Source organism: Miniopterus schreibersii (genome assembly GCF_964146895.1).
Source record: "Miniopterus schreibersii genome assembly, chromosome: 9".
Lineage (NCBI taxonomy): Eukaryota > Metazoa > Chordata > Mammalia > Chiroptera > Miniopteridae > Miniopterus > Miniopterus schreibersii.
Window position 1 is genome coordinate 46,015,495 of NC_138118.1, and position 26,857 is coordinate 46,042,351.

The following is a 26,857-nucleotide window of genomic DNA, read 5'->3' on the forward strand; positions in this document are numbered from 1 at the left end:
ACTCTCTCTGAAAAGCAATGGAAAAAATAGCCTCAGATGAGGGTTAAAAAAAAAAAAGGTAGAATTATAGTTGTGAGTACACAAAACAGAGTTTATTCTTGTATTATTTATTAATTATTGTCTTATTTTCCATAGGAACAACTGTAAATCTACTTTTGCCCCACCCTGTATACTTTGTGCCAATAGTTTGCTGTTCTCAGGAGAAAAGTGCTGTGCTTATCCCTTTCTAACCCAGCCTAGGGAAAGTGGCTGGATCTGAGTGGCTACTTCCTAGGAGGGAGTGGAACTTCGGCCAGGGGTGTCTGTGTGTGTGTCATGGACACAGCCCAAGGCCAAGGCTGTCTTGCTGTTTTAGAGGGGACAGCTCTGGTGGCTTAAGCTGGCTGTATGGTGCAGCCAAAGATTTTTAGAATTTTAGAGGTGGAAAAGACACTGGAAGAACAGTGTCCCTCAGTCCTTTCATTTTACAGATGAAGAAAGTGATTCTCAGTGATAGTAAATGATTTTTTAAAGGTTACAGAATCTAGTACCTGTAATGTTGGAATCAGAACTGAAGTCAGAAGTAAAAGAGTATGCTTTTCCCCTCATTGTCCTTCCTTTCTGTCCAGGAGCTATGAAGACACATGTTTCTTCATTCATTTTCTTTATGGATTATACTTTAAAAACATGTTTTTGTTTTTCATAATTGATTCAGAGATCAGAATGAGAGAGGCACATTTTGAAAGTATATTTTTAATTCTTGGCTCTAGGAATAGTAAATGAACGTTTGAGATAATTTTACATATTTAGGATACATTTTTAAGTTTTATAGTCATTCACCAATTTAATTCTATTTCCTCCCATTCTCCTCAGCCATTTCAACTAAACAGTTGTGTATTGATTACACCAGGAATGAATCTGTACTTGTTTAGTAGTATTTTTTACAATATTAAGGAGGTGATAACTATGTCATTTCAATAAACATATTATTTTATCCATGTTTTCTCAATTTGCTATAACATGCCATTTGATTATCCTAAGGATTCTAGTTGCAGTATGTAAATAATATTTTAAAATGGGCTTTGGTGTTAAGCGGAATGTTTTCCTTATTGTTTCTAACTCTAATCAAAGCTTTGCTTGCTTATTTACACGTAGGAAAAACTTTTTTTTTTTTTTTTAATATGTCTTTATTGATTTCAGAGAGAGGAAAGGAGGGAGAGATAGAGAGAAACATCAATGATGAGAGAGTCATTGATCGGCTGTAGCCCACAACCCGGGCATGTGCCCTGACCGGGAATCGAACCCTGATCGCCTGGATCCCAGGTCGACACTTAACCGCTGAGCCACGCCCAGCCAGGCAGGAAAAACTTACTGTACAGGAATGACCTACATTGTTTATGTATTTTGGTGACTTAAAATCTGTGAATAGCCTGTGAAATGATTTAGTTCAATATACTGAATTCCGTCGAATAGCGAAGAGTTTTCCAAGACTTTGGCATTCTGTGATCAAGAACATTTATTGCAAGTCTTTGACTGCTTTTTGAAAAGAAAACATTCCCCCCCCTTTTTTTTTAAATATATCTTTATTGATTTCAGAGAGAGGAAGAGAGAGGGAGAGAGAGAGATAGAGACATCAATGATGAGAGAGTCATTGATTGGCTGCCTCCTGCCCCCACTGGGAATCTCGCTTGCAACCAGGCATATGCCCTGACCGGGAATTGAACCATGATGTCCTGGACCATAGGTTGATGCTGAACCACTGACCCATGCTGGCTGGGCAAGAAAACATATGTTTTAATTTGTGTCCTGAAGAGTCTGATTATGTTTTGCATTCATTCCTCTCAAAGTTTATGATGCTTTGGTAAGTCAACATTGCTTTGTGAATTATTTATGTCAAATGACAAAAATTACTCAATTTAGTAATGAGTTTGATGTCCTTTATTCAAGGGAAAACAACTCATGCACTGGGGGAGTACAGTGCCTCACAAGCAGTAGAGCACCCTTCCCTAGGGTTTGGGGGCAAGAGTGAGTTTTATAGAGTTAGAAGAGGCATCACAGATATGATTGGACAGGACATGATTGGCTAGGAGGTTGAGGCTTTCCTTATAAGGCTGACCTGTCCTGTTTTCTAGGATAAGGTAAGCTAGGTAAGCTGAGCTGTTAGGTTTCCTTGACAGGTGTTTCTCATAAGAGCAGGCTAACTTAGGTTTAGTTTTGTTAAATGGGCCAGGCCACTTGGGCAGCCCCAGTTTTGTGGTTCCTGATATACAAATTAACTTTATTATTTGTCAAAGTAACTTTCTGCATATAATCAGATGAGCACTTTATAAGACAAATTTAAAGGTTTTTAAAAAAAATATTTTAAAATTTTTTAGTTTTTTTTTTATTGTTGACAGTATTACAGGTATCCCTCAATTTCCCCCCCTCTTAGCCCCCTTCCTCCCAGCCCCTGCCCCACCCCAGGCCTTCCTCATATTAATGTCTGTGTCCATAGGTTATGCATATAAGCGTATAAGTTCTTTGATTAATCTCTCCCCACCCACTCCCTTACCCCCGCCTTCCCTCAGATCCTTCAGTCTGTTCTATGCTTCTGTGTCTCTGAATCTATTTTGTTCATCAGTTTATTTTGTTCATTATATTCCACATATGGGTCAGATCCTTCAGTCTGTTCTATGCTTCTGTGTCTCTGAGTCTATTTTGTTCATCAGTTTTTTTTGTTCATTATATTCCACATATGGGTGAGATCGTGTGGTACTCGTCTTCCTCTGTCTGGCTTATTTCGCGTAGTGTAATACTCTCCAGTTCCATCCATGCTGTCCCAAAGGGTAAGAGATCCTTCTTTTTTACAGCTACATAATATTCCATGGTGTAAATGTCCCACAGTGTTTTTAATCCACTCATTTACTGATGGGCACTTGGGCTGTTTCCAGATTTTAGCTATTGTAAATTGCGCTGCTATGAACATAGGGGTGCATAACTTCATTTTGATTGGTGTTTTGAGCTTCCTAGGATATATTCCTAGAAGTGGGATCACCGGGTGAAATGTCAGTTCAATTTTTGACTTTTTGAGGAAACTCCATACTGCGTTCCATAGTGGCTGCACCAGTCTGCATTCCCACCAGCAGTGTACTAGGGTGCCCTTTTCTCCATATCCTTTCCAGCACTTGTTTGTTGATTTGTTGATGGCAGCCATTCTGACAGGTGTGAGTTGATACCTCATTGTCATTTCAGTTTGCATCTCTCTGATTAGTGACTTTGAGTATTTTTTCAAGTGTACCTTGGCCATCTGTATGCTCTCTTTGGAGAAGTCTATTTAAGTCCTTTGCCCATTTTTTAATTGGTTTGTTTGCCTTCCTTTTGTTAAGTTGTATGTGTTCTTTGTGTATTTTGGAAATTCATCCCTTATCACATGTATCATTGGCAAAGATGTTCTCCCATACAGTGGGATCCCTTTTTATTTTGTTGATGCTTTCTTTTGCTGTGCAGAAGCTTTTTATTTTGATGTAGTCCCATTTGTTAATTTTCTCCCGTGTTTCCCTTGTCCTAAGAGGTGTATGGGCAAACATATTGCTACAAGAGATGTATAAGATTTTACCACCTATGGTTTCTTCTAGGATTTTTGTGGTTTCATGACTTACTTTTAAATCTTTTGCCCGGCTGGGCGTGGCTCAGCGGTTGAGCATCGACCTAGGATCCAGGCGATCAGGGTTCGATTCCCGGTCAGGGCACATGCCCAGTTGCGGGCTTGATCAATGACTCTCTCATCATTGATGTTTCTCTCTCTCTCTCCCTCTCTTTTCCTCTCTCTGAAATCAATAAAGATATATTAAAAAAATAATAATAATAAATCTTTTATCCATTTTGAGTTTATTTTTGTGTATGGTGTAAGTTGGTGGTCTAGTTTCATGTTTTTGCATGTACCTGTCCAATTTTCCCAACACCATTTATTGAAGAGACTGTCTTTATTCCATTGTATGCTCTTGCCTCCTTTGTCAAATATTAATTGAGCGTAATGGCTTGGGTTGATTTCTGGGCTCTCTGTTCTGTTCCATTGATATACATGCCTGTTCTTGTGCCCATACCAGGCTGTTTTGATTAAAATGGCTTTGTAATATAATTTGATATCTGGTATTTGTGATCCCCTCCTACTTTGCTCTTCTTTCTCAAGGTCGCTGCAGCTATTCAGGGTCTTTTTTGGGTTCCATATAAAGTTTTGTAGTGTTTGTTCTAGATCTGTGAAATATGCCATTGGTGTTTTAGTGCAGATTGCATTGAATCTAGTGATTGCTTTGAGTAGTATGGACATTTTAATGATGTTAATTCTTCCAGTTCATGAACACGATATATTCTTCCATTTGTTTGTATCGTTCTCTACTTCTTTTTCAATATCCTGTAGTTTTCTGTGTACAAGTCTTTTACCTCCTTTGTTAAATTTGTTCCTAAGTATCTTAATTTTTTTTTGTTGCAGTGGTAAATGGGCTTGTTTTTTAGTTTCTCTTTCTTAGAGTTCATTATTGGTGTATAAAAATACCATTGATTTCTGTGTGTTAATTTTGTATTCCTGCTACTTTGCTGTTTATTAAATCTAGTGGTTTTTTTGGTGGAGTCTTTAGGGTTTTCTGTGTACAGTATTATGTCATCTGCAAATAATGACAGATTTCACTTCTTTCCAATTTGGACCCCTTTTATTTTTTCTTGTCTGATTGCTGTGCCTAGGACTTCCAGTACTATGTAGAATAAGAGGGGTGAAAGCAGATATCCATGTTTTGTTCCTATTTTTAAGGGAAATGGTTTTAGTTTTTCTCCATTGAGTATGATGTTGACTGTAGGTTTGTTGTATATGGCCCTCATTACGTTGAGATATGATCCCTCTATTCCCACTTTGCTCTGAGATTTGAACAAAAATGGGTGCTGGATTTTGTTGAATGTTTTTTCTGCATCTATTGATATGATCATATTACTTTTATCTTTCTCTTTGTTTATGTGATGTATCACATTTATTGATTTGTGAATATTCTACCAGCCTTGCATCCCTGGGATAAAGCACACTTGGTCACTGTGAATAAGATTTTTAGTATATTGCTGGATCTGATTTGCTAATACTTTGTTGAGGATTTTGGCATCCATGTTCATCAGGAATATTGGCCTGCAATTTTCTTTCTTTGTAGTGTCTTTATCTGGTTTTGGAATTAGTATAATGCTGACTTCATAGAAAGAGCTTGGAAATCTTCCCACCTCTTGAATTTTTTGGAATAGTTTGAGGATAGGTATTAGTTCTTCTTTGAATGTTTGGTAAAACTCCCCCGTGAAGCCGTCTGGTCCTGGGCTTTTGTTTGCTGGTTTTTTGATAACTGCTTCAATTTCATTAGTTCTTAGTGGTCTATTCAGATTTTCCGATTCCTTTTGATTCAATTTTGTAAGATTGTATGTTTCTAGGAATTTGTCCATTTCTCCCAGGTTGTCTAATTTGTTGACATATCACTGTTTGTAATATTTTCTTACAATCCTTTGTATTTCTATGATGTCAGTTGTTATTTCACCTCTTTTGTTTATGATTTTATTTATTTGTGTCCTCTCTCTTTGTTTCTTGATGAGTCTGGCCAGCCATTCATCAGTGTTGTTTATCTTTTCGGAGAACCAGTTCTTGGTTGCATTCATCTTTTGTATTTTTTTTTTTTTTTTTTTTTTTAGTCTTGATGTCATTTCTTTCTGCTCTGATCTTTATTATTTCCTTCCTCTACTTACTTTGACTTTTCTTGTTCTCTTTCTGATTCTTTAAGTTTTATGTTTAGTTTATTCGAGAACTTTCTTGTTTCTTGAGGTAGGCCTATAATACTATGAACTTCCCTCTTAGGACTGCTTTTGCTGTGTCCCATAGATTGTGGGTTGTTGTGTGTTCATTTATTTCCATGAGGTTTTAAATTTCTTCCTTGATATTGTTCATAACCCATTCATTATTTAATAACATACTATTTAGCCTCCATGTATTTGAGTGTTTTTTAGTGTTTTTATTGTAGTTTATTTCTAGTTTTATGCTGTTGTGAACTGAGAAGATGCATGATATAAATTCAGATCTTCTTGAACTTGTAGAGACTTGTTTTGTGTCCTAACATGTGGTCTATCTTTGAGAATGTCCCATGTGCACTTGAGATGAATGTATATTCTGCAGCTTTGGCACAAAATGTTCTGTACATGTCAGTTAAATCCATCTGATCTAGTATATCATTTAGAGTCACTGTTTCCTTGTTTAGTTTTTGTCTGGGAGATCTATACAGTGAAATCAGTGGAGTGTTCAAGTCTGCTACTGTAACTGTATTGCTGTCGATCTCTTCCTTAAAGTCCTCCAGAAGTATTTTTGTATAGTTAGTTGCTCCTATTTTAGGTGCATATATGTTTACCAGTTACCCTCTTTTTAGATCAATCCCTTTAGTGTTAATGTAGTGACCTTCATTGTCTTTTTTAATGACCTTCATTTTGAAGTCTGTTTTGTCAGATAAGAGTATTGCTACCCAATTTTTGTTGTTTGTTTGTTTGTTTTAATTTCCTTGGAACATTTTTTCCATACCTTCACTTTCATCCCTTGTGAGTCTTTTGTTCTGAGGTGGGTCTCTTATAGACAGCATATATATGGGTGTTGTTTTCTTACCCATTCAGCTACCCTGTGTCTTTTGTTTTTGAATACGTTTTTATTGATGTCAGGGAGAGGAAAGGAGAGGGACAGAGAGAGAGATATCAATGATGAGAGAGAGTCATTGATCAGTTGCCTCCTGGCCGCCCCCCACTGAGAATGGAGCCTTCAGTCTGGATATGTGCCCTGACTGGGAATCAAACCATGACCTCCTGGTTCATAGGTCAGTGCTTATCCATTGATCCATGCCAACTAGGCACTGTGTCTTTTGATTGGAGTATTTAATCCATTTACATTTAAAGTTATTATTGATAGGTACTCATTTATTGTCATTTTTATTCTTTATGCCCATGTTTCTCTCTCTCTTTCTTCTTCTTACATCAGTCCCTTTAACATTTCTTACAGTGCTGGTTTGGTGGTGATAAACTCCTTTAGCCTTTTTTTGTCTGGGAAGCTCTTATTTCACCATCTATTTTGAATGATAGCCTTGCTGCATAGAGTATTCTTGCTTTCAGATCCTTGTTTTGTGTTACCTTGAATACTTCATGCCATTTCCTTCTGGCCTGTAGAATTTCTGATCAGAAATCAGCTGACAGCCTTATGAGAGCTCCTTTGTATGTAACAAGTTTTTTCTCTCATGCTTCCTTTAAGATTCTCTCATTGTCTTAATTTTTGGCATTTTAATGATGATGTGTCTGCGCGTGGGCCTCTTTGTGTTCTTCTTACTTGGGACTCTCTGCACTTCTTGATCTTGTGTGACTTTTTTCTTCACCAGGTTAGGAAATTCTCTGCCTTTATTTCTTCAACAGGTTCTCTATCTCTTGCTTACTTTCTTCTCCTTCTGAGTCTCCTGTAATGCTCATATTGTTGTGTTTCATGTCCCACAGCTCCCTTAAACTGTCTTGTTTTTAAGTGTTTTTTGTTTTTGGTTGGTTGAGTTTTTCCCCCCCATCTTGTCTTCTGATTTAATGATCTGATTCTCATCTTCCTCCAATGTGCTGTTTATTCCTTTCAGTGTATTCTTTTATTCTGCTATGTCATTCTTTATTTCCGACTGGTTGTTTTTCAGTTTCTGTAGCTTTTTACATGCCTTTGAGCATCCTTATAATCATTCCTCTGAACTGATAAATTGCTTATCTCCATTTCATTTAGCTCTTCTTCTAGAGAATGCTCTTACTTTTTCATTTGGGTCTTGTTGCTTTGTCCTTTCGTTTTGGCTGCATGTTTGGGTGTGTTTCTGTGTATTACATAGATGTGCTACAACTCCCAGTCTTGGTAGGATGGCCTTATGTAGTAGGTGACCTGTGGGACTCAATGTCAGTCTCCTTTATCACCAAACCTGGGTGCACTTATGATGCTCCTTGGTGTGTGTTATGTGGGCTGTCCTTTTGTAATTGAGACTTGATTGCTATTGGCTCGTTGGTGCGTGGGCTGGACCCTCAGATTGGCCGACAGTCTAGCTCAACCCCCAGTGCAGCGTGCAGGCTGATGTGCTAGTGCATATCATGTGAAGCAGAATTCACCTCATTAGGATTTGTAGCTTGCCAGTGTCTCCTTGCTAATATACTGTTTGTGCATCTTACTGGATCCTGCTCTATTGTCCCAAGCTGGCCACTGGGTTTATTGGATTTTGCCCTCTTCAGAGGGTCTCTGGTGCTGGCCAGTGTCAGATGCTGATTGTAACTTGCCCTGAGTACCCTGTTTGGACCTATCAGTGATCCACAGCTTGTGGATCCCTCTGCTGAGGCTGGGTGTGTGTGGAAAGGATCAAGCTGCACGCGAAGGTCTGCCTTTGCTAGCAGGGCCCAGGAGCAGATCAGACAGAGAGAAAGAACCCAGAGAACCACCTCTGCCTTCAGGCTCATTGTTAGTCTCTTAATGAGCCTCAGGCTGTAGCCCTCAGCAGGGCATAAAATCTACAGGGTGGGGTGAGACAGTTTTCAGTGGGTGGGGCAATTGCTTCCCCCCAGGCAAAAGCTGCATTGATGGGAAAGTTCTGCTTGAGAAAGATGGTTTCTGCAGCATGGGGGAATGACTCAGCACAGGGATCCTGGTGGCTGTCCTCTCAGCTTTCTCCCCCATGCCACCAACCCCAGATTCTCCTCATCCAGCTCTAGTCCACCCTGCCCTCCCTCTGCTGGAGCCCAAGGTGAGTGGCTCCAAATGCAATTTTGTGCTTTGGCCCTTCCTTTTAGGGAATGTCTCTGTTTCTGGCCATCTCTCCCTGCTGGACAGAACCCTTGGTGTTTTTTTATTGGCACATCTTATGTGGGCACCATTCCGGTTCTGTTTCTCTGGGCTGAGGAGCCCAGCTTGAGGTTTAGACCCCAGACTTCTCAGGGAGTACCCCCCCACAGGTGAGAGTTCCCCCCAGAACTTCAGCTGCTGCCTGTGGGAACCCAGCCATCCATCTTGTACCTCTGCACTTCCTACCAGACTTGATATGGCCTTCTCTTTACATCCTTGGTTTTAAGGGTTCTCTCCAGCTAGTCTTCAGTTGGTTCTTGAGAGCGATTTTTCTGTATTTTAATTGTAATTCCTGCATGGTCCTGGAGAATGTCAGGGTAGCTTCCATTTAATCCACTGTCATCTTGGAATCCCCTAAAGTTCTTTTTTTAAACATGAGAATATATTGTGTTTTTATAAAGGATAAGGAACCTTAGACTTTTTATAAAACTACTTTTAAAATAACTATTTTTCAATTATAGTTGACATACATTATTATATTAGTTTAAGGTTTACAACATAGTTATTACATATTTATATACCTTACAAGGTGATCACCCTAATGAGTTAAGTACCCATCTGACACCATACATAGTTATTACAATATTATTGACTGTGTTGTACTTTACATCCCTATGACTGTTATTAGAACTGGTGATTTGTACTTCCTAATCCCTTCCCCTTTTTCACACACTTTCCAACCTCCCATCTGGTAACCATCAGTTTGATCTCTGTATCTATTATTTTGTTTCTGTTTTTGTTTGTTCATTTATTTTGTTTTAGATTTCATATATAAGTTAAATCATAATGTATTTGTGTTTTTCTGTTTAATTTTACTTAGCATAGTAGTCTCTAGGTCCATCTCTGTTGCAAATGGCAAGATTTCATTCTTTTTTATGGCTGTGCAATATTCTATATGTACTACATCTTCTTTATTTATATGTCTATGGATGGACACTTAGGTTTCTTTCATATCTTGGCTATTGTAAATAACGCTGCAGTGAACATATAGGTGCATATATCTTTTTGAATTAGTGTTTTGGATTTCTTTGGATAAACAACCAGAAGTGTAATTTCTGGGTCATATGGTAGTTTGATATTTTGAGGAACCAAAGTACCCTTTTTTTTTTTAACATAATATTTTTAAGGAAAAAAATTTCAGTGATCTGAGTTTTTAAATCTGTCTGGCCCGGCTGGGCGTCGCTCAGTGGTTGAGCGTCAACCTGGGATCCGGGCGATCAGGGTTCGAATCGCGATCAGGGTTCGATTCCCGGTCAGGGCACATGCCCAGTTGTGGGCTTGACCAGTGACTCTCTCATCATTGATGTTTCTGTCTCTCTCTCTCCCTCTCCTTTCCTCTCTCTGAAATAAATAAAAATATAAATCTGTCTGAAACTCTAGAGTGTTATTTCTTACCTGCAAACAACTCAATTGGATCAAAAGGTTCTAGTTATTATTTACTCTTTTACTGAACATAAATACTAGTAATAACTGTTTGCATTTGTGTAGCGCTTTGAAATACTAACCCAGGATCTCATTTCTCTGCATTATAGCTCTTCATGGAGATATTTAGGAGTTTTCTTTATTTAATAGATGAATAAGCCCTTGTTTAGAAAGGTCAGGTTACTCTGCCCAAACTAATACCTCTGATTAATGTTAGAATTGGAGTCCTGTCTTTGACTCCCAACTTAAGTTCTTTTCACTTTTGTGAAGAGAAGTTGTTTGGTGAGATATGTATATTTATATTATATATATGTATGCTTAAATGTATATTTATTTATGTATACATGTATATTCTAATATTTTTGTCTCAACGATTATTATTAAATGTTATTTTTAGTGTGCTCTTAGGTTCTGTATATTAAGCTATTTTCCTTGCCTTTAGCTTTTTGGCAAAATTGGTTAAGTCAATAATGTTAGTTAAAAATGAAATTCAGTGATGACAAACAATGCAGTACTTTCTTTATGATGTATGTTGTGTACATAACCTCCCACAGAACATTCTCCCTTTCGTTATTCAGTAGACTTCCCACGCTTGGACATATCTACTCTCCCACCCGTCTCCTAAATGCCTGTGGGGTTTAATGGCAATCTCAAGGGAAATCTGTATTGCATGTGAAGAATGGGGACAGTTTAATTTAACCTACCAAAGCCCTTTGCAGACATTTCAGTGAATTGAAACAGTTTCATTGACTATGTTCTCTAGCATTATATTCAAAGCACCCTTTTCTTTACTAGAGACAGGAGAGCTAATATAAAATTTTAAATTAAGTGTTATTTTAGATATCTGAAAATACAGTTTGAATATTTTCCAGAATTAATGTAACTATTTTGGTTGGTATGTAATGGAGTTTCTCAGTTAGTGTTTATTAAATGTCAACTCTAGGAATGATGATTTGCAATGTCATGATTTATGAATATGTTGCAGTCTTGAACATACATTGTAATGCTGTTTTTCCCCCGTTTTTTTTTAATTATAAAGCAATGCATTCAATTCTAGGCAACTGGCAAACCTTAAATGCCAAAGAAAGGAAGGATGAAACATTTCCTTTTGAAATAGAGAATTCTTGGTTTTTGAAAGCATTTTTCCCATGTATGCAAGTTATTGAAGTAAAATATTTGTATTTGGAAGACTTGTCTTTACCAAGTGTCACAGAGATATGGTTAGAGGAGATATGGGGGTAATTCCTTCTGCTATTAAGTAGGCAATTAATCTTCAAAGAAATGTAGAGAATGTAGTTTATAATTACTAGGTGGAATTTATGTTGTCCTTTTTGTAACAAATTGTTCTTTAAAAAGGAACATTTATTTTTTATATTTATCAGTTGTAATAGGTCTTTGTTACCTTTAAATTTGCTTCTGGTTTCTAGCTTTGTAGTTCAAACTTAGCTGTTGTTCATAGAGAAAAGGAGGGTCAGCAAATTATGGTTATGGTTCTGATTATATGTAATTACCAAGGCTAATGTTTTTACTCCTGTTCCAAAATATATATTTTCATATATAAAATGTTGTATTTCATCAATTTTAAGACATGCATTTTATTTACATTTGAACACCAGTGCTATCAGGATATGTCATAATTCATGATATAATTAAATTAATAACATTTTTACTTTCTTAGTGGCACATAAATAACAGTGTACCTTACAATTCATGTTGTTTTAAATTGGATGAAAAATCAGTAAAATGTAAAGATCTTTATCAAGTTTGAAACTCCCTGTTGATACACAGGTTGTTTACAGTTTGCATGTACTCATAAGTGTGCTCATCTTTCACTTACCATTGGCCTAAAATCAAGGCAGAATTTTCACTTACATTGTTAGTTTTGGAGACAGGAATATAACAAAAGTAATGGGAAATTTGCTACATTTAATTAAAGAAACACCAGCCTAGATATGTTAAGGGGTTTGTTTGAGTTTGCAAGGCTGAAATCTAGTTAATAGCACCACAGATAGCACCTGCGGTTTCTCATGTGGATATAAGAAACGTCCACACCTGTAATGAATTTTTTGAGTTATTTGAGTGAAACTGATGACAGTTGCCAGGAAGCAAAGTCTCAACGGATTGAGAAAATGCTCTAGAGAATGTCAGCAGTTTTGCAGCTTATTTCATACATTACAATCAAAGGAGGAGACAGACCTAAGGGAGGTTATATGAGATTCATTGGTGGTGGATTATGGAGGCAGGAAAAAGCAAAGTGGGGAAATCTCTGAGATTGGATAAAGAGTAAAATGGAGAGACAAATACTTCTTTTACATGGGTGTGTATAGGATAGTTAACAATTACGTTTATAGCACATAGAGATGGTATGTGGGAACAATAAGGGGCTCTGTGGTCTCTTGCTCTGGTGCTGTGGGTGTACCCTGAGGGGTCTGAAAAAAGGGAACTCCTTTGACATTCCAAGGGTATGTTATCTTAGATCCAAAAAAAACAGTGCACAGCCTTACTTACGGTAAAGATTGACCTTTGTCAAGGAAGCTACAGGCCTAGGATGTGACTGTCAGCCATGACTCATTTTTGGTTAGGAATTTTTATGTTCAGACTATTCTAATGTGATTACTTTTATTCTTTGAGTTTGTAAGGCCCACCATGCAGGCCTCCCCTGAGCTTGTTTGGTTTAGTATGTAGCCCCCTTTTTGTCCACCCCATTTCTAGTTTTCCTATCATTTTCTCTTTGATGTTTAAGGATGACCCTTGTGAGACTGTGGCTGTATCCACTACAGAGTGACCAGAAGGCTGATATCTCTTGACCCAGCCCTCAGGCTGGCTCCATATAGCCCAGCGGCTGAGGCTTGCTTTGTCACTGGAGTACCTTTTGCATATTCACTGAATGGACTTCCAGTACTTTTCCTACAAAAGAACAAGTCCAGATTGTCATGGTTCAGGTTTTTATGTCCTTCTGTTCCTTCCCAGCATTTCACAGTTAACAGTGCATTCTGTGAAATGGTGCATCTTAGTGCCAACATTTTGTTGCTTGAACAACTTTCATAGTAGTTCATAATTCTGTGAATAATCCATGTCCATACATTCCCTCCTCCCATCCCAAGGATATTTAAAAAATCTTGTGCCAAGGCTCTGTGATAGCAGTAGGTGGCCCTGAGGAAACAGACCAAGGCCACTGTTTGGAGCACAGGAGGCCAGTGTGGGCAGGGCTAGAAACACACTATCTTACTGACCTTTGCTCTCATTCTGAGACCAAAAGGAATCCTCTGGTCTTTCCCCTTTTTGTTTTTTTTTGTATCAAATTTACCTTTAAAAAGATCACTCCAGAAAGACTGGATTTTGTGTGTGTTGGATGAGGGGGTATGTTAGGAGAGGATGGCTATTTTGATAAACAGACTTTTCCCCTGGATTGATTTGGGATGAGAACCTAAGTGGATGGAAGGTAAGAAAATGGGGATAGTATGAATAAACAACTTTGGAAGGTTATTGTTCAGGGAGAAAACAGAGCACTGAACTCTCACTCTCATTTTACTCTCTAGGCCCCTGGAAACTGCTGTTATTTTACTCTCACTTTTATTTCCCCCACAGCAACCTGGATCCCAGGGGCATCCATGTCCACTGGGTATCTGAGCACTTATGCTTGAATTCTTGCTTCCCCATGATCTCAACGCCCACCCCAGACGCAATGGTCAGTAAGAAACACACTATCTTACTGACCTTTACTCTCATTCTGTGACCAAAGGGAATCAGTCCTCTCTTCTCTTCTGTACTCCAAATACTTGCTTTCCCCTTATTCTTTTACTTGGTTAGTGGTGCTGCCACTTCTGAGTCCTCCCACTTCAGTACCCCCCACCCCACTCCCATCTGCCCTACAAATTGTCCAAAGTTTGGGACTATCCAGAGACTCTGTAGTCTTAATGATTTGGCTGTATTGTCTCTTGGATTTATTCTCTTCTTTCTCTTCTCACTGTCACTGCCTCATCATTTTTTGATCTTTTTAAAGGTAAATTTGATACAAAAAAGACAACCTTTCAGTGCTTCAGTTAAAAACTGGGGATTACATTACCCACCTTGAAATTTTGCTAGGAGCAGTAGTTTAAATCAAGTGTGTAGAATATGTAGCATAGTGTTTCACTATTAGTAGATGTTCTGGGCTTGTTTTCTACTCACTAATTTATCTTCCTGGCTCCAGTTTTAGCCATACCCTTTTGTTTTTGTCCTGCTGCTAGAGTGGACTTCTCTAAATACGCCCCCTTTTAAGCACCTTCAGTTTTTCTCCATTGCCTACAGTGTAGCCAAACCTCCTTAACGTCTCAGTCCAGGCCCCAAATCTAGTCCCGTTGTTTAATGACCCCATCCTTTACTCCTACCTTTACCATCTTGACTCTCACAGGACTTTCTTGCTGCTTATGTCCCAGCTGCATTAGACAACTAGATGTTGTCTAAAAGCCCTATTTTGACTTTGCGTTTGTGGTTTTTGATTCAGAGTGCCCTTTTCTCCTTTCTCCCTATCCCCTGATTGTTTGAAAAAATGAGCCCAAAGTTTATTATATAGTTGGTAGAATTATATATGTATTTATATATAGGGTGCTCCTGAAAAATGTACACACACATTTGGAATAATTATAAAGGCAGCGTTTATTAAAATACATTTCATTTTCAAAATTGAGCTATCAGCTGTAAAAGTGTATATATATATTTTTGGGACACTATGAATATGAATATATGTGTATATATTCAGACATATGCACGTGCCTCAAACTATCATCACAAGGAGTAGCATAAAGTTGTCTCTTCCATCTGTTAGACATATTATTTTGAGAATAACTTAGTCTCTAAATGTGTGTGTCTACCTCTGTTAAAAGAAGTGGGGTTAAAATGGATGGTCTTTGTTTCTGCCTTTTGTAAAGGCCTGGGCCTGAACTTAATAACCCAGGTGGATCGATTCTATGAGGAGAACTGACATAACTCACCTAGACCCTTTGCTTTCTAATAGAATTTAAAGAATTTAGATGAGTCGCTAGTTAGCAGGGAAAGTAAAAAAAGAATTAACATTTGGTGAATGACAAGCACTTTATGGGCGTTATGTCGTTGAATCATCTGAAACCCCTATGAGATAAGTAGGTATTTAACAGATGAGAAAATTGAGGATTAGAAAGGTTAAGTTACTTGCTCAAGATATAAAACTTGTTAGACTCTCTTAGCTACTGTCTCCCACAGACAGTGAAGGCTCAGCAACAGTGAGTGCTTTTGTCAGCTGTGGTTTTTTTTCTGAACACGGATTGTTCTCTAGACATGCAGACTATTTACTCCGGATAGTTTGAAAAAATAAGTGAATGGTTCAGTGAATGTGTTCATCCTATGGTTTGTGTTCTTCCCCTTTTTCTCTGGGACAGTATTTCTACTTAAACACTATTGAAGTCATAAACAATAATATTTGGCTTCCTGTTATTGCACTTATTTTCTTAGGGTTATGTGTATTAAGTGTATGCATTGTATTTAAACTAGACAGAAAGCAAATATTTGTTTAGTACAATAGGAAAGAAATGAAATTCATGGCAGATGAATGCATATTCTTATTACATTGCTTATTTTATGTGTTTGGAGTCCTGTATACATAGTTCAAAATCAAGGATTTCAGTGCCTTGCGTTAAGTGGTGGTGGTGATAGCAGTAATAACAAGGTCAGCAACAACAGTTGTTATCATGTGCGTACATGTGTGCTACATTTGTTATATACACATTTCTAAATATTTTACTTGTATTAGCTTTTTATAGCTTTTTAAATTCTCTCTGAATAAACCCCACAGGCAGGTAGTGTTATCTCCATTTTATACACGAGGAAATAGGGCCACAGAGAGATTAGGAAACTTACCTTAGGTCACATAGCTAGGATACACACTGCACTGACTTGGCAGTTCTAAATCTGAGTTAATTCAAATTTGTATTGTTCACCAGTTAACTACATTATTGAAATGCCTTATTTATCTCCTTCCTGTGATTTGGACTCATTGCACTTTTTAGGGGCATGGAAACAGATTATCTTCAAAGTAAAAATGAATAGGCCTAGTGGGCTATATGTAATCACTTGAATTACTGACGTATCCTCAAGGAACTAAGGTACTCCTTACTATGTGTTACTAACAATAATATTTTTAAAATCCAGGTATGAACATATTACACATTCATGAAGGTGCTTTAATTTATTCTACAAGATGTCATTGCAATGGAAAATTTCTTGTTTAAATGCTGGGTGGTGGAATAGTTTCTTTCGATTACAGCTGATAAGGAATTTTTAAAAGGTTTGGCAGGAATAGGTAAACATCTTTATAGTATGCAGTAATACTAGATTCTAAACTTGTGTTTTACAGCAAGACAGTTTGAGCTAATAGGGACATAATGTTTTTATAAATTTGAGGAAATTTTTATTGACTAAGAAATATATTATGTAATATGTTTTAATGCCTTTATATTAAACTCAGTATTTTTCTTCCTTTTTTTAGTTCTCCAAAGGACATGGATGAAAATGAAAGCAACCAGTCCCTGATGACAGACAGCCAATATCCTAAAGAAGCAGTAAGAAAACGCCAGAATGCTGCACGGAATTCTGGAGGAAGTACTTCTTCTAGGTTTTCTAGGAGAAGTTTCAAACTGGATTACAGACTAGAGGAAGATGTAACTAAATCAAAGAAAGGAAAGGATGGGAGATTCATTAATCCTTGGCCAACGTGGAAAAGTCTCTCTATCCCAAATGTTCTAAGATGGCTGATAATGGAGAAAGATCATAGCAGCATTCCTTGTTCCAAAGAGGTAGTGTTTGGCCCTTTTGAGTACTGTGTATTTACTCTCTCTTTTTTTTCTTTTTCTTTTTTTTTAAATAAATATATCTTTATTGATTTCAGAGAGGGGAAGGGGGAGGGAGGGAGAGAGAGAGAGAAACATCAATGATGAGAGTTGTCATTGATCAGCTGCCTCCTGTGCGCTCCCAACTGGGGATCAAGCCCGCAACCCGGGCATGTGCCCCGACTGGGAATCGAACCATGATCTCCTGGATCTTAGGTCAATGCTCAACTGCTGAGCCACGCCAGGCCGGGCTGTATTTACTCTTTATATAAAAACTTTACTGTGAATTGTGTTATGACACTGAAGTTAGTTGAGTCCCTTTTATATGATAAAGCCGAGGGTTAGGCTCTCGGGAGATGAAGTGAATAAAGTGCCTTCCCATTCATGGTTTAGCAGCAGAATACTGATCTGGTGGCAGTGGTGGCAGGAACAGAGTACTTTAGAAGTACAAGGAGGAAGCAGTTAATTCTCACTGGTGGGGCTGGAAATGTCTTCATAGAAGAGGTGGTATTTGACGTGGGCCTAGAGAGAGAAAAAGTATTTGGAAGTGGTTTTCCAGGTCGCATGGACAAGGTCACGAAGGTAAGAAAGTGCATGTTCCACAAAGTAGTAACCTGTGTTTGGAATATGAATTATGAGGGTTAAGGTGTGGCCCAAGGGCGTTTGGTATTTTATCCTTGGATAAAGCTGCTAAATCTGTAAAAGAAATCTTCAGATAACTTTTTCAGACCTTTAAAAATTGACAGTAGGTTACTGGCCTTTCAATATGCTGATTTTACTTAGACTAAAACTTACATTTCTCATAAGGTTTATTAGCTGAATGAGATTATACTTTGGCAGGGATGGGTGGCTCCTAATTGTAGTAGCACCTTTTTCTCTTTTCTCCTTTCTTAAATTCCTTTTCCTCTCTTATGTCCTATCTCCCCTGGCCAGTTTCCACTAACCCCATATCCTGCCAGGATTTATGGGGAGTTGATAGATAAAGAACTTGATGTTGGGAGTGGTGGCAGCCCTGAAGAGGCAGGAGGGGAGGAGGTGGGTGGGTGGTGGTAGTGTTAGATACTATATCTGGGTATGTGTGTCCATTTTTCTTAAAAGGATATGGGATAAAAAACCTGACACTGCTTAGATGCTAAGTATTAATCCTAATAGACATAATTGATTAACATGAATATCTTACCAGCACTTTTTAAGAATGAGTTAGGACATTAATAGATAAAACCGTGTTGCATATTTCAATTTTGAGGATGGGAGGAACAAGAAAAATCTTTTTCTGGAGAACCCCATGTGTAGAGAAACATGGAGTCGAACCGTGAAGAGAAGGGTTAGGCAGGAGGCCATTGATGGGTAGGCTGCCTGTTGCGGTAAATTCTTCCTGGTTTTTGAGCCACGGCTTGTAAAAATAGAGATAGCAATGGTGCCTTTAGTTTGATTTCATTTCAAAGAGGAAGTGAGTGACCACGTGAAAACAAGTACATCTCTGCAGTCTAGTAATTTGAAGATACAGTACTCTAGAAAATATTGAATCTCTGAGAACTCGCCAGGCCAGTGGTCCTTAGGCTCTTTTGGATACTGGCCCCTTTTGAAAATCTGATGAAAGCTGTAGACCCTCTTCTTAGGGAAATATACACATGCACATAAACACATTGCCTTTTACTATAATTGTAGGGAGTTCTTGGGTGCTTTTAAGGCAGTCCATTAGCTCATTTATTCATTCACTTATTTAGTAAGTATTTACTGAGCAGGTGCTCAATAACTAAAGAAATGTCTAGGTGCTATACGTAGAGCAGTGACCAAGCAGAAAAACACCCTTAACTGCCTTGGACCTTTGGTTTAGTGGATGAGAGAGACAGTAAACAAGTGAGTAAATTCTGTGGTATATTAAAAGATGATTGGTGTTCTGAATAAGAATAAAGCAGAGGAGGAAGTTAGGGGTGATGGAGGTAGGAGCTGCATTCTTTAATGAAGTTTAAACTTTTTTTAATTCAGAAGATTTTCTTTTTAAAGAAAATGTCAAAGGAGATCTCAATATGTACCACTTACATATGTATCACATAAAAGGAGAAAGGACACTTTTGCCCTATTCCAGTTTATATTTTATTTCTTTTCTCTTACCTATATCTTGTTCCAGTAAAAGCCTAGAACTAGATCCAATGCATGTTGACTTGTTATTTTCATAGGTAACTGTAATTCATTCCATATTTAATTCCTTTAAATTGCCCAAATTGTTAACTTTTACCAGCTTCTAAATGTGATAGTCATACATTTTCTGGGGGGGAAAAAATCTAAAAACCAAAACATATTAAGAACCATGTAAAGAACACCTGATTCAGATAATTGGGTCAGTTTAGAATTTAAAAAAATATATTTTTAAAAATATGTTTTTATTGATTTTTCAGAGAGAGGAGAGAGAGAGAGAGAAATATCGACATCAACATCCCCCAGCTGCCTCTTGCAGGCCCCCTGTTGGTGATTGAGCCCGCAACCCAGGCATGTGCCCTCACCGGGAATTGAACAGTGATCTCCTGGTGCATAGGTTGACCCTCAACCACTGAGCAACACCGGCCTGGTGGGTCAGTTTAGAATTTAATCACATTTCTGGGAATTGTTTTGTTAGGCATTGGGAGGCTAGAGTTTAATAAAAAGCAACTTCAAATTATTGTTTTGACAGAAACAGACTCATAGATACAGAGAACTTTTTGAAGGTTGCCAGATGGGAGAGTTGTGTGGGGACTGGGTGAAAAAGGTGAAGGGATTGAGAAATACACATTGGTAGTTACAAAATAATCATGGATTTGTAAAGTATAGCATAGGGAATATAGTCAATAATATTGTAATGTCTCTGTTTGGTGCCAGGAAGGTGCTTGAATTTTCAGGGTTTTTTTATGATATATGCAGGGTTATAATCACTATATATTATAGAATTCATACCATTATATTTAGGTATATAAATATGAAAATGCTTTGGGAGAAATAATGATTAAAGTATAATATAACTAATAGAACAGGTATAAGTAAAATGAAAAGGGGTCGTTAGCAGAGCTACGCAATTTAGTTGCATTCTCAAAGAATAGTGTGGGTTGTTTTTTTTTTAATTTTAAAGATCAGATTTATTAACAACCACACCTCAAAAAATGGGATTCATATATCAAGACATCTCCCAGATATTAAGTCTACAGATTAAAAATCATTTTCATAGACAGTATTTTTGTACAAATTTTATATATTTGAGGAGTGGGACATAAATTTCTGTTTCTGTTTTGATGATATTTCTTTATTTGGGCAGTTCCTGATATTTTCCTTTTCTGGGTCTGTAGAGCAGTGTGCAGTGCACAGGCTTGGCATTATTCAGATGCTGTCATTGTTTTGTAGGGCTGCAATTGGCTCAGTGACTTGCCCGATTGTTATTGTCACCAGCCAGGAAAAGAGACAGAGAATCTCAAAGAGGGAGGAGCCAGGCACCTCCTGAGTTTTATTAGGTGAAGGAGGTTGTCCTTATTAGTTATTGCTATAGAAGTGAGCAGGAGACTGTCAATTGGGGTGTGAGAGGCAGAACTGAGGCTGCACAGCATGGCCTGGTAGAAAAAGTTGGACACCAGGAGTGTGGAAGCCAGATTCTGGCTCAGGGTTCCTTGCCCAGTCTGTGACCTTGTTTCTGTCACAATCCCTCAGGGAACTCCTTTTTTGTCTGTAAAGTTAGGATAAGACAGTTTAGGTTACTGCAGTAGTTTTTGGTTCACCTGGCACATGAAAGTACTTTGAAAATATAATGCAATCTTTGGCTGTATGATATTGAAGAATAGGGTGCCCTTTGGAAAAATGAAACATACCAGTTATTTTATATTTATACTGTAGTATGCTAACGGGTTGCTCTTTTATTTTTATGAAGAGAAAAAATACATGTATGCAGTTTTTAAAAAGTCTTAGTACTGAAAGGCTTATTAGAAAAATATTCGTCTCCTAATCAGCCCCTGCTACTCCATCTCCGTCCCCAGTTGCAACAACTTTCTACCCTTTTAAATTGTTTCCTCTAGAGTTTACCTTCATATTTTTAAAAATTTTATTGTGGTAAGAACACTTAACATGAGATCTGTCTTGAATTTTTAAGTGTACATTGTAGTTGACTATAGGTACAATATTGTACAATAGTCTCTAGAGCTTTATCTTGCTTAACTGAAACTTTGTGCTCCCTGGTAGCAGCTTCCCATTTCCCTCTCCCCCCAGCCCCGGCAACCACCATTCCACTCTCCGATTCTATGAATTTGACTATTTTATATACCTTAGATATGTGGAATTGTGCAGTATTTGTGTTTCTGTGGGCCTTCATATTTTCTATTGGATTTAGCTCACTCTGTCCCCCTCCCTATTTCTCTCGCTTGGTTCTGTTTGACTTTCCCTTTACTGTTTATATTGTTTTCAATATTTTTCAGTGATGAACTAATTGAGTAATGTACTATGGTTATGTTTCCTTTCTTATATACTTGTCCCCCCTGGATTTAATGATACCTCTTTTTTCATCTGCTTAACTTTCTGACTGATCATTTCTCTCCTCCTCCATACAGTTTTCTTGAGGGAGAGCCTGAACTGTTCTTTCAGTACAGGGCTATAATCTGGGCTGACAGCCCGCCAGGCTCTGCCAGCTTCTGTTCTAGGGTCTTCCTTCACCATCATCCTGGCTCCTTTACCACTTCAGTGTTTGCCGTTTCTTGCATCCCACTTGTTCCTCTTTCTTGGATATTTTCTCATTTTGGTGGAGCACATTCTTAATGAGCTTCCTGAGAAAAGGGTACTTGGGAAGTCAGCTTTTGATACTTTGCTTGTCTGAAGTGTCTTTATTCTTATTCTTTTTTTTTTTTAATCCTCACCTGAGGATATATTTTTTATTTTGTTAATTCTTGAGAATATTTTTTCCATTGATTTTTAGAGAGAGTGCGGGGGGCGGGGGTGGAAGGACATTGATCGGTTGCCTCCCGTACATGCCCCAACTGGGGCCAGGGATTGAGTCGGGTGCCCTGGACCGGAATCGAACCCAAGACCCTTCAGTCTGCAGGCCAGTGCTCTAATCACTGAGTAGGACCAGCTAGGGCCTTAACTCTTGATAAGTACACTATATAGCATTTGTTATTGTTCACTAACCCTGACTACTAACTTTGAGAACTGATTTGAAAAATTTACATTCATTCACTCATTCATCCAACTAATTTTATTAACACATGTTGTATTTCATTACTGAACCACTACTGTGAGTGATTCTGAGTTGAATAAGACATGAGACATGTATAAATATATACATCCTGTATATATTTAGCCAGGGTATAAGACAGAATAGTCATTGCTGATGCATGAACAAAGTGTCATGGAAGTTGAGATGTGGGAATGCTTGCTTCTAGTAGTGGACACTAAGGGATGATGGTCTCATGAAGGGTGTGCCATTTTATTAAGGACTCATGGGGATGGAGGGGAAGACATTTTAACCTGAGAAATGGGGTCAGTATTATGCATGGCTCTCCGGTTCAGTTTGGGAACAGAGAGCAGTGCTGGTGTAGTTGGGACACAGAGCAGTGAGGAGTTGAGTGAAACAGCTGGAAAGGGGGATTGGGGCAGTCCAAACAGGCTTGCTGCTGGCCTGAGGAGGTGAGATGTGTATTGTCAAGCAGTAGAGAGCCAGGAAAGATTTTTCAGCAGGGAGAAAGTTATACCATATGTAGATTGCTTTTGAAGTGACTCCTGTGTGGATTGAGTTGACAGGAAGACAGTTGAGCAATTAGGACTTTAAAGTGTCTGGATGTTACTTAGGATCTTAGGCAGGTTAGCAACTATGAGAAAGGAAACAGGTAAGCTGTAAGAGATCTGTAGGGTTGGTGCCTGGTTGGTTGTCAGGGTTTGGGCTTTCTTCTTTTGGAATACTTGTAGAGTGCTAGCCACCAGTAGTTCAGTCCCCACAGCAATGAAATGTGTAGGGACAATTGTACTCATTGTTCAGATGAGGAAACTAAGACTTAGGGTGGGTAAGAGAAATGTTTATTGTCTGGTTTTGCTGCTCCTCTTTTTCTGTCCAGGCCATTTTCCCCCTCAGACTATTTCAGTGAGCTCTCAGTTTGCCTTTACCAGCATCTCCTCCATTTGCCGTCTCGTCTCTGCTCATTGCCATCTCCTTTGTTCAGGTCTTCATTGCTCATGGCATCTATTGTGACATGCTCCAAGGTCATCATTTTCACTCTGACAGTGATTTCTCTAAACAGAAATTGGGTCATGTCTTTTTGTATTTTTAAGATGCTTTCTCATTGTCTCTGGGCAAAGTATGGCATTCAGGGCTCTTACTGTATTCTGATCCTTTATAGATTTAGCTTTTCTCCTGCTCCCCAAAACACCAGTTCCTGTTTTGGCTCTTTGCCTTTGCTTGGGCACTTTCTCCACCTGAAATGCCATTTTCTCTGCATCTTGAACTTCTCATCATTCTTCAGGCACTCACACAGGTTACTGTGTCTGCAATGCCTGTGGCAATAGGGCTCTTCATTTCTTCTTATTAGGCTATATAGCATGTCTTGTATTTAATTATCCAGTACCATACGCTTTTCAAAACTGATTTGCAACAACTTACAAAAATACATGCAGTAGTAAAAGATGAATGAACATATAAGAGCAAATGGACTATGAGGATAGAAAAATAAAGTCAAGAATAAAGTTAGTATAGAAATATGTTCCATCATGGCCTGCACATTGCTAGAGGCAGCTTCAGCTTTTACTCTGAACATCCATCCTGTCAAAGTGAAAAGGGAACCGCGAACTTGGAGTTTCCCTAATGACAGTCCAGTGCATAAAGGCAGTTGTTCCGGAGAAGAGCTTTTCCTGTTACTAAGAATTGAGAGAAATGTTTCTGGAGTGAGTGGAAAGATAGAGGTGAAGGTGGTACCAAGCCAAGTTTCATGAGGTGGCTTCATCAGAGACCTTGATGCAGCTGTATAGCATGATACCAAAGCACAGTTTATAAAAGCAGTTTTATAACAGCCATTGTTATGGCCCTAAAACCCACCTGCTTCTTGGTCTAGCTTAATCAAGCATAAAATGTGGAATAACCAAAGGAGTAACGTACCACATTTTGTTGTAGTTATTGTTTTACATCTGTGTACCCCCCAAAATGATCAACTTCTCCCAGGTAGAGACCATGTTTTACTTTGGTTAGATCAATGGTAGAAAACTTTAAGAGGAAGAATGAGGAGAACCTTCTGTGATTGTGATCTGCCCAGGAATCATCACATTGCTCTGCTTTGAATTCTATGTACTCAGAAAGTCAGATTCATAGCTGAGGTCCAAGATCTGTATATAAAGGGTTGTAAGTTTTCTTTACTGTTTCCAGGGACTGACCTGTGTCTGAGGCAGTTTTTAAGCAGCAGCTGCACCAGCCAGCTGAAATGGCAGTACCAAAGTGACCGCAGTTAGGCTGGTCTGCCACTAGTACTTACAGAAGAGAGCTTTAAATATTTAGTACATTCAGTAGTGCTCAGTTTTAAATTTAATATTTCCTTTACTTGCATTTGGGGCTAAGAGGATCTTACATTACTATATTGTCATGATTAATGGGGAAGATTCAGAAAGAAGTGTGTATTTTCAAGAGAAAAGCAAAAATAGCAAATTTATTGAATGACTTCATTTTCCCCAAATAGCTCTTCTATTATTTATGTGAAATATGTTCTGTGATGACATAATATCTTTTGCTTTTTTCTAATAGTTGCTTTTCTTTTTTTATACACTTAGGAACTTGATAAAGAACTCCCAGTGGTTAAGCCGTATTTTATCGATGACCCTGAAGCAGCTGGAGTGAGGGAAGCTGGCTTAAGAGTCACATGGCTGGGACATGCAACGGTAATGGTGGAAATGGATGAGCTCATCTTTCTCACAGACCCCATCTTTAGCTCACGTGCTTCACCGTTGCAGCACATGGGCCCAAAGCGTTTTCGGCATCCCCCATGCTCTATAAGTGAACTCCCCCGGATAGATGCGGTCCTTATCAGTCACAACCACTATGACCACCTGGACTACAATTCTGTCATCGCTTTGAATGAGCGATTTGGTAATGAATTGAGATGGTTTGTGCCATTGGGTCTCCTCGACTGGATGCAGAAATGTGGCTGTGAGAATGTGATTGAGCTGGACTGGTGGGAGGAGAATTGTGTCCCAGGACATGATAAGGTCACTTTTGTCTTTACACCTTCCCAGCACTGGTGTAAAAGGACTCTAATGGATGACAACAAGGTTCTGTGGGGCAGCTGGTCTGTGTTGGGCCCTTGGAATCGATTTTTTTTCGCAGGAGACACTGGGTATTGCCCTGCTTTTCAAGAGATAGGAAAAAGATTCGGACCTTTTGACCTTGCAGCTATTCCCATTGGAGCGTATGAACCAAGGTATGTGGACTGTCACAGAATATATTCCTGCTGTTATTATATCATAGTAAGCTAACTGAACTTTAAAGTAGTCATGATTTTGTAGTAATGTGTAATTTGTGATTTTAATGGTGACCTTAGTTATACATTAGCTGGGGTTGGTGTATCATATTCAATTAAAAATTTTAAATAATCCTAGTCATATTAGTTAAATAATTATTCAAAACCAGAAATTATATTACCAAGAAAAAAGAATTTCTATACCTCGCCCAGAACTTCACATACCATTTTAACTAAAGTTAAACTGATCAGCCAATATCAAACCTACCTGTTGTTCTTCCTTTCACGTGGAAGATACTCTCCTTAAACAGCCCCTCTCTGCTCCATGACTGCAATGCAACCGTCCTAGAACTCCCTGTGTGTGCCAGAGGAGCGCCAGGAATAGGCCTTATAGCATTAGTAATTTAAAAAATTTAAAAAATGTTTTATTTTCTAAAGTGCATGCACAAATAGATACCTACAGAATTGTATGTAGGGTGACATTTTGTTTAGGCAATCCTGCAAGCAGAACACTAATACATACTGAACTGAGCAAACCTGATCATTGGTTTCCATCTCATTTTGTTTTACTTATTTAATTAACTTTCTAAGTTCACTAAAACCATTTCTTCACTGTCTTTATTTATTCTTATTTCTCCCATTTATGTTTCTAGTTTCTCTAAGGGGCTAGATATTTTTACCTTATTTTAAAAAATTATTCTTAATAAATAATAGTGCTTGAATTTCACTTTTCCACTTAATTCGAATTCTGAATTGTAATGAAACCTCTCAAAACATCAATCAAGGTATTTATAAATCAATTTTATATGATATTGATCTTTACTCAATATATTCTTTAAAAAAAAAAAATCTTTATTGATTTCAGAGAGAGGAAGGAGATGGGGAGAGAGAGAGATAGAAACATCAATGATGAGAGACTCATTGATTGGCTGTCCCCTGAACGCCCCCAACTGGGGATCGAGCCCACAACCCAGGCACATGCCCTGACTGGGAATCAAACCACAATCTCCTGGTTCCTAGGCCGATGCTCAACCGCTGAGCCATACCTGGCCGGGCAATATGTTCTTAATATGTTAGAAGATCTCATTTATAATTATGAAAATAAGTTTTCATATGTAGCAAAATATACACTTACCATATATCTGTGATGATATAAATTCACTTGTAATTCCCCCTTTCTGCTTGTATTGTCTTGTTACTGAGACGGTAAAAGGATATGAGGACATTATTTGCTCTAAGAAATTAAATTGTGGTAGCCTCTACTGTGTAATCTCTGCATAGTATTAACAGTTTTAGAA

At 38.2% G+C, this 26,857-nt stretch overlaps 1 protein-coding gene across 6 annotated transcripts in view; it reads left to right on the forward strand.

Moving 5' to 3' along the window:
- Nucleotides 1-26,857, forward strand: part of NAPEPLD (N-acyl phosphatidylethanolamine phospholipase D) — a 52,807-nt gene that overhangs the window by 15,532 nt on the left and 10,418 nt on the right. For all 6 annotated transcript variants that reach the window (XM_081147165.1, XM_081147167.1, XM_081147169.1 and 3 more), the window contains 2 exons: nucleotides 16,779-17,085; nucleotides 24,874-25,520. In XM_081147165.1, coding sequence (XP_081003291.1) covers nucleotides 16,779-17,085; nucleotides 24,874-25,520 — 954 coding nt within the window. The remainder of the gene's footprint in view (nucleotides 1-16,778; nucleotides 17,086-24,873; nucleotides 25,521-26,857) is intronic.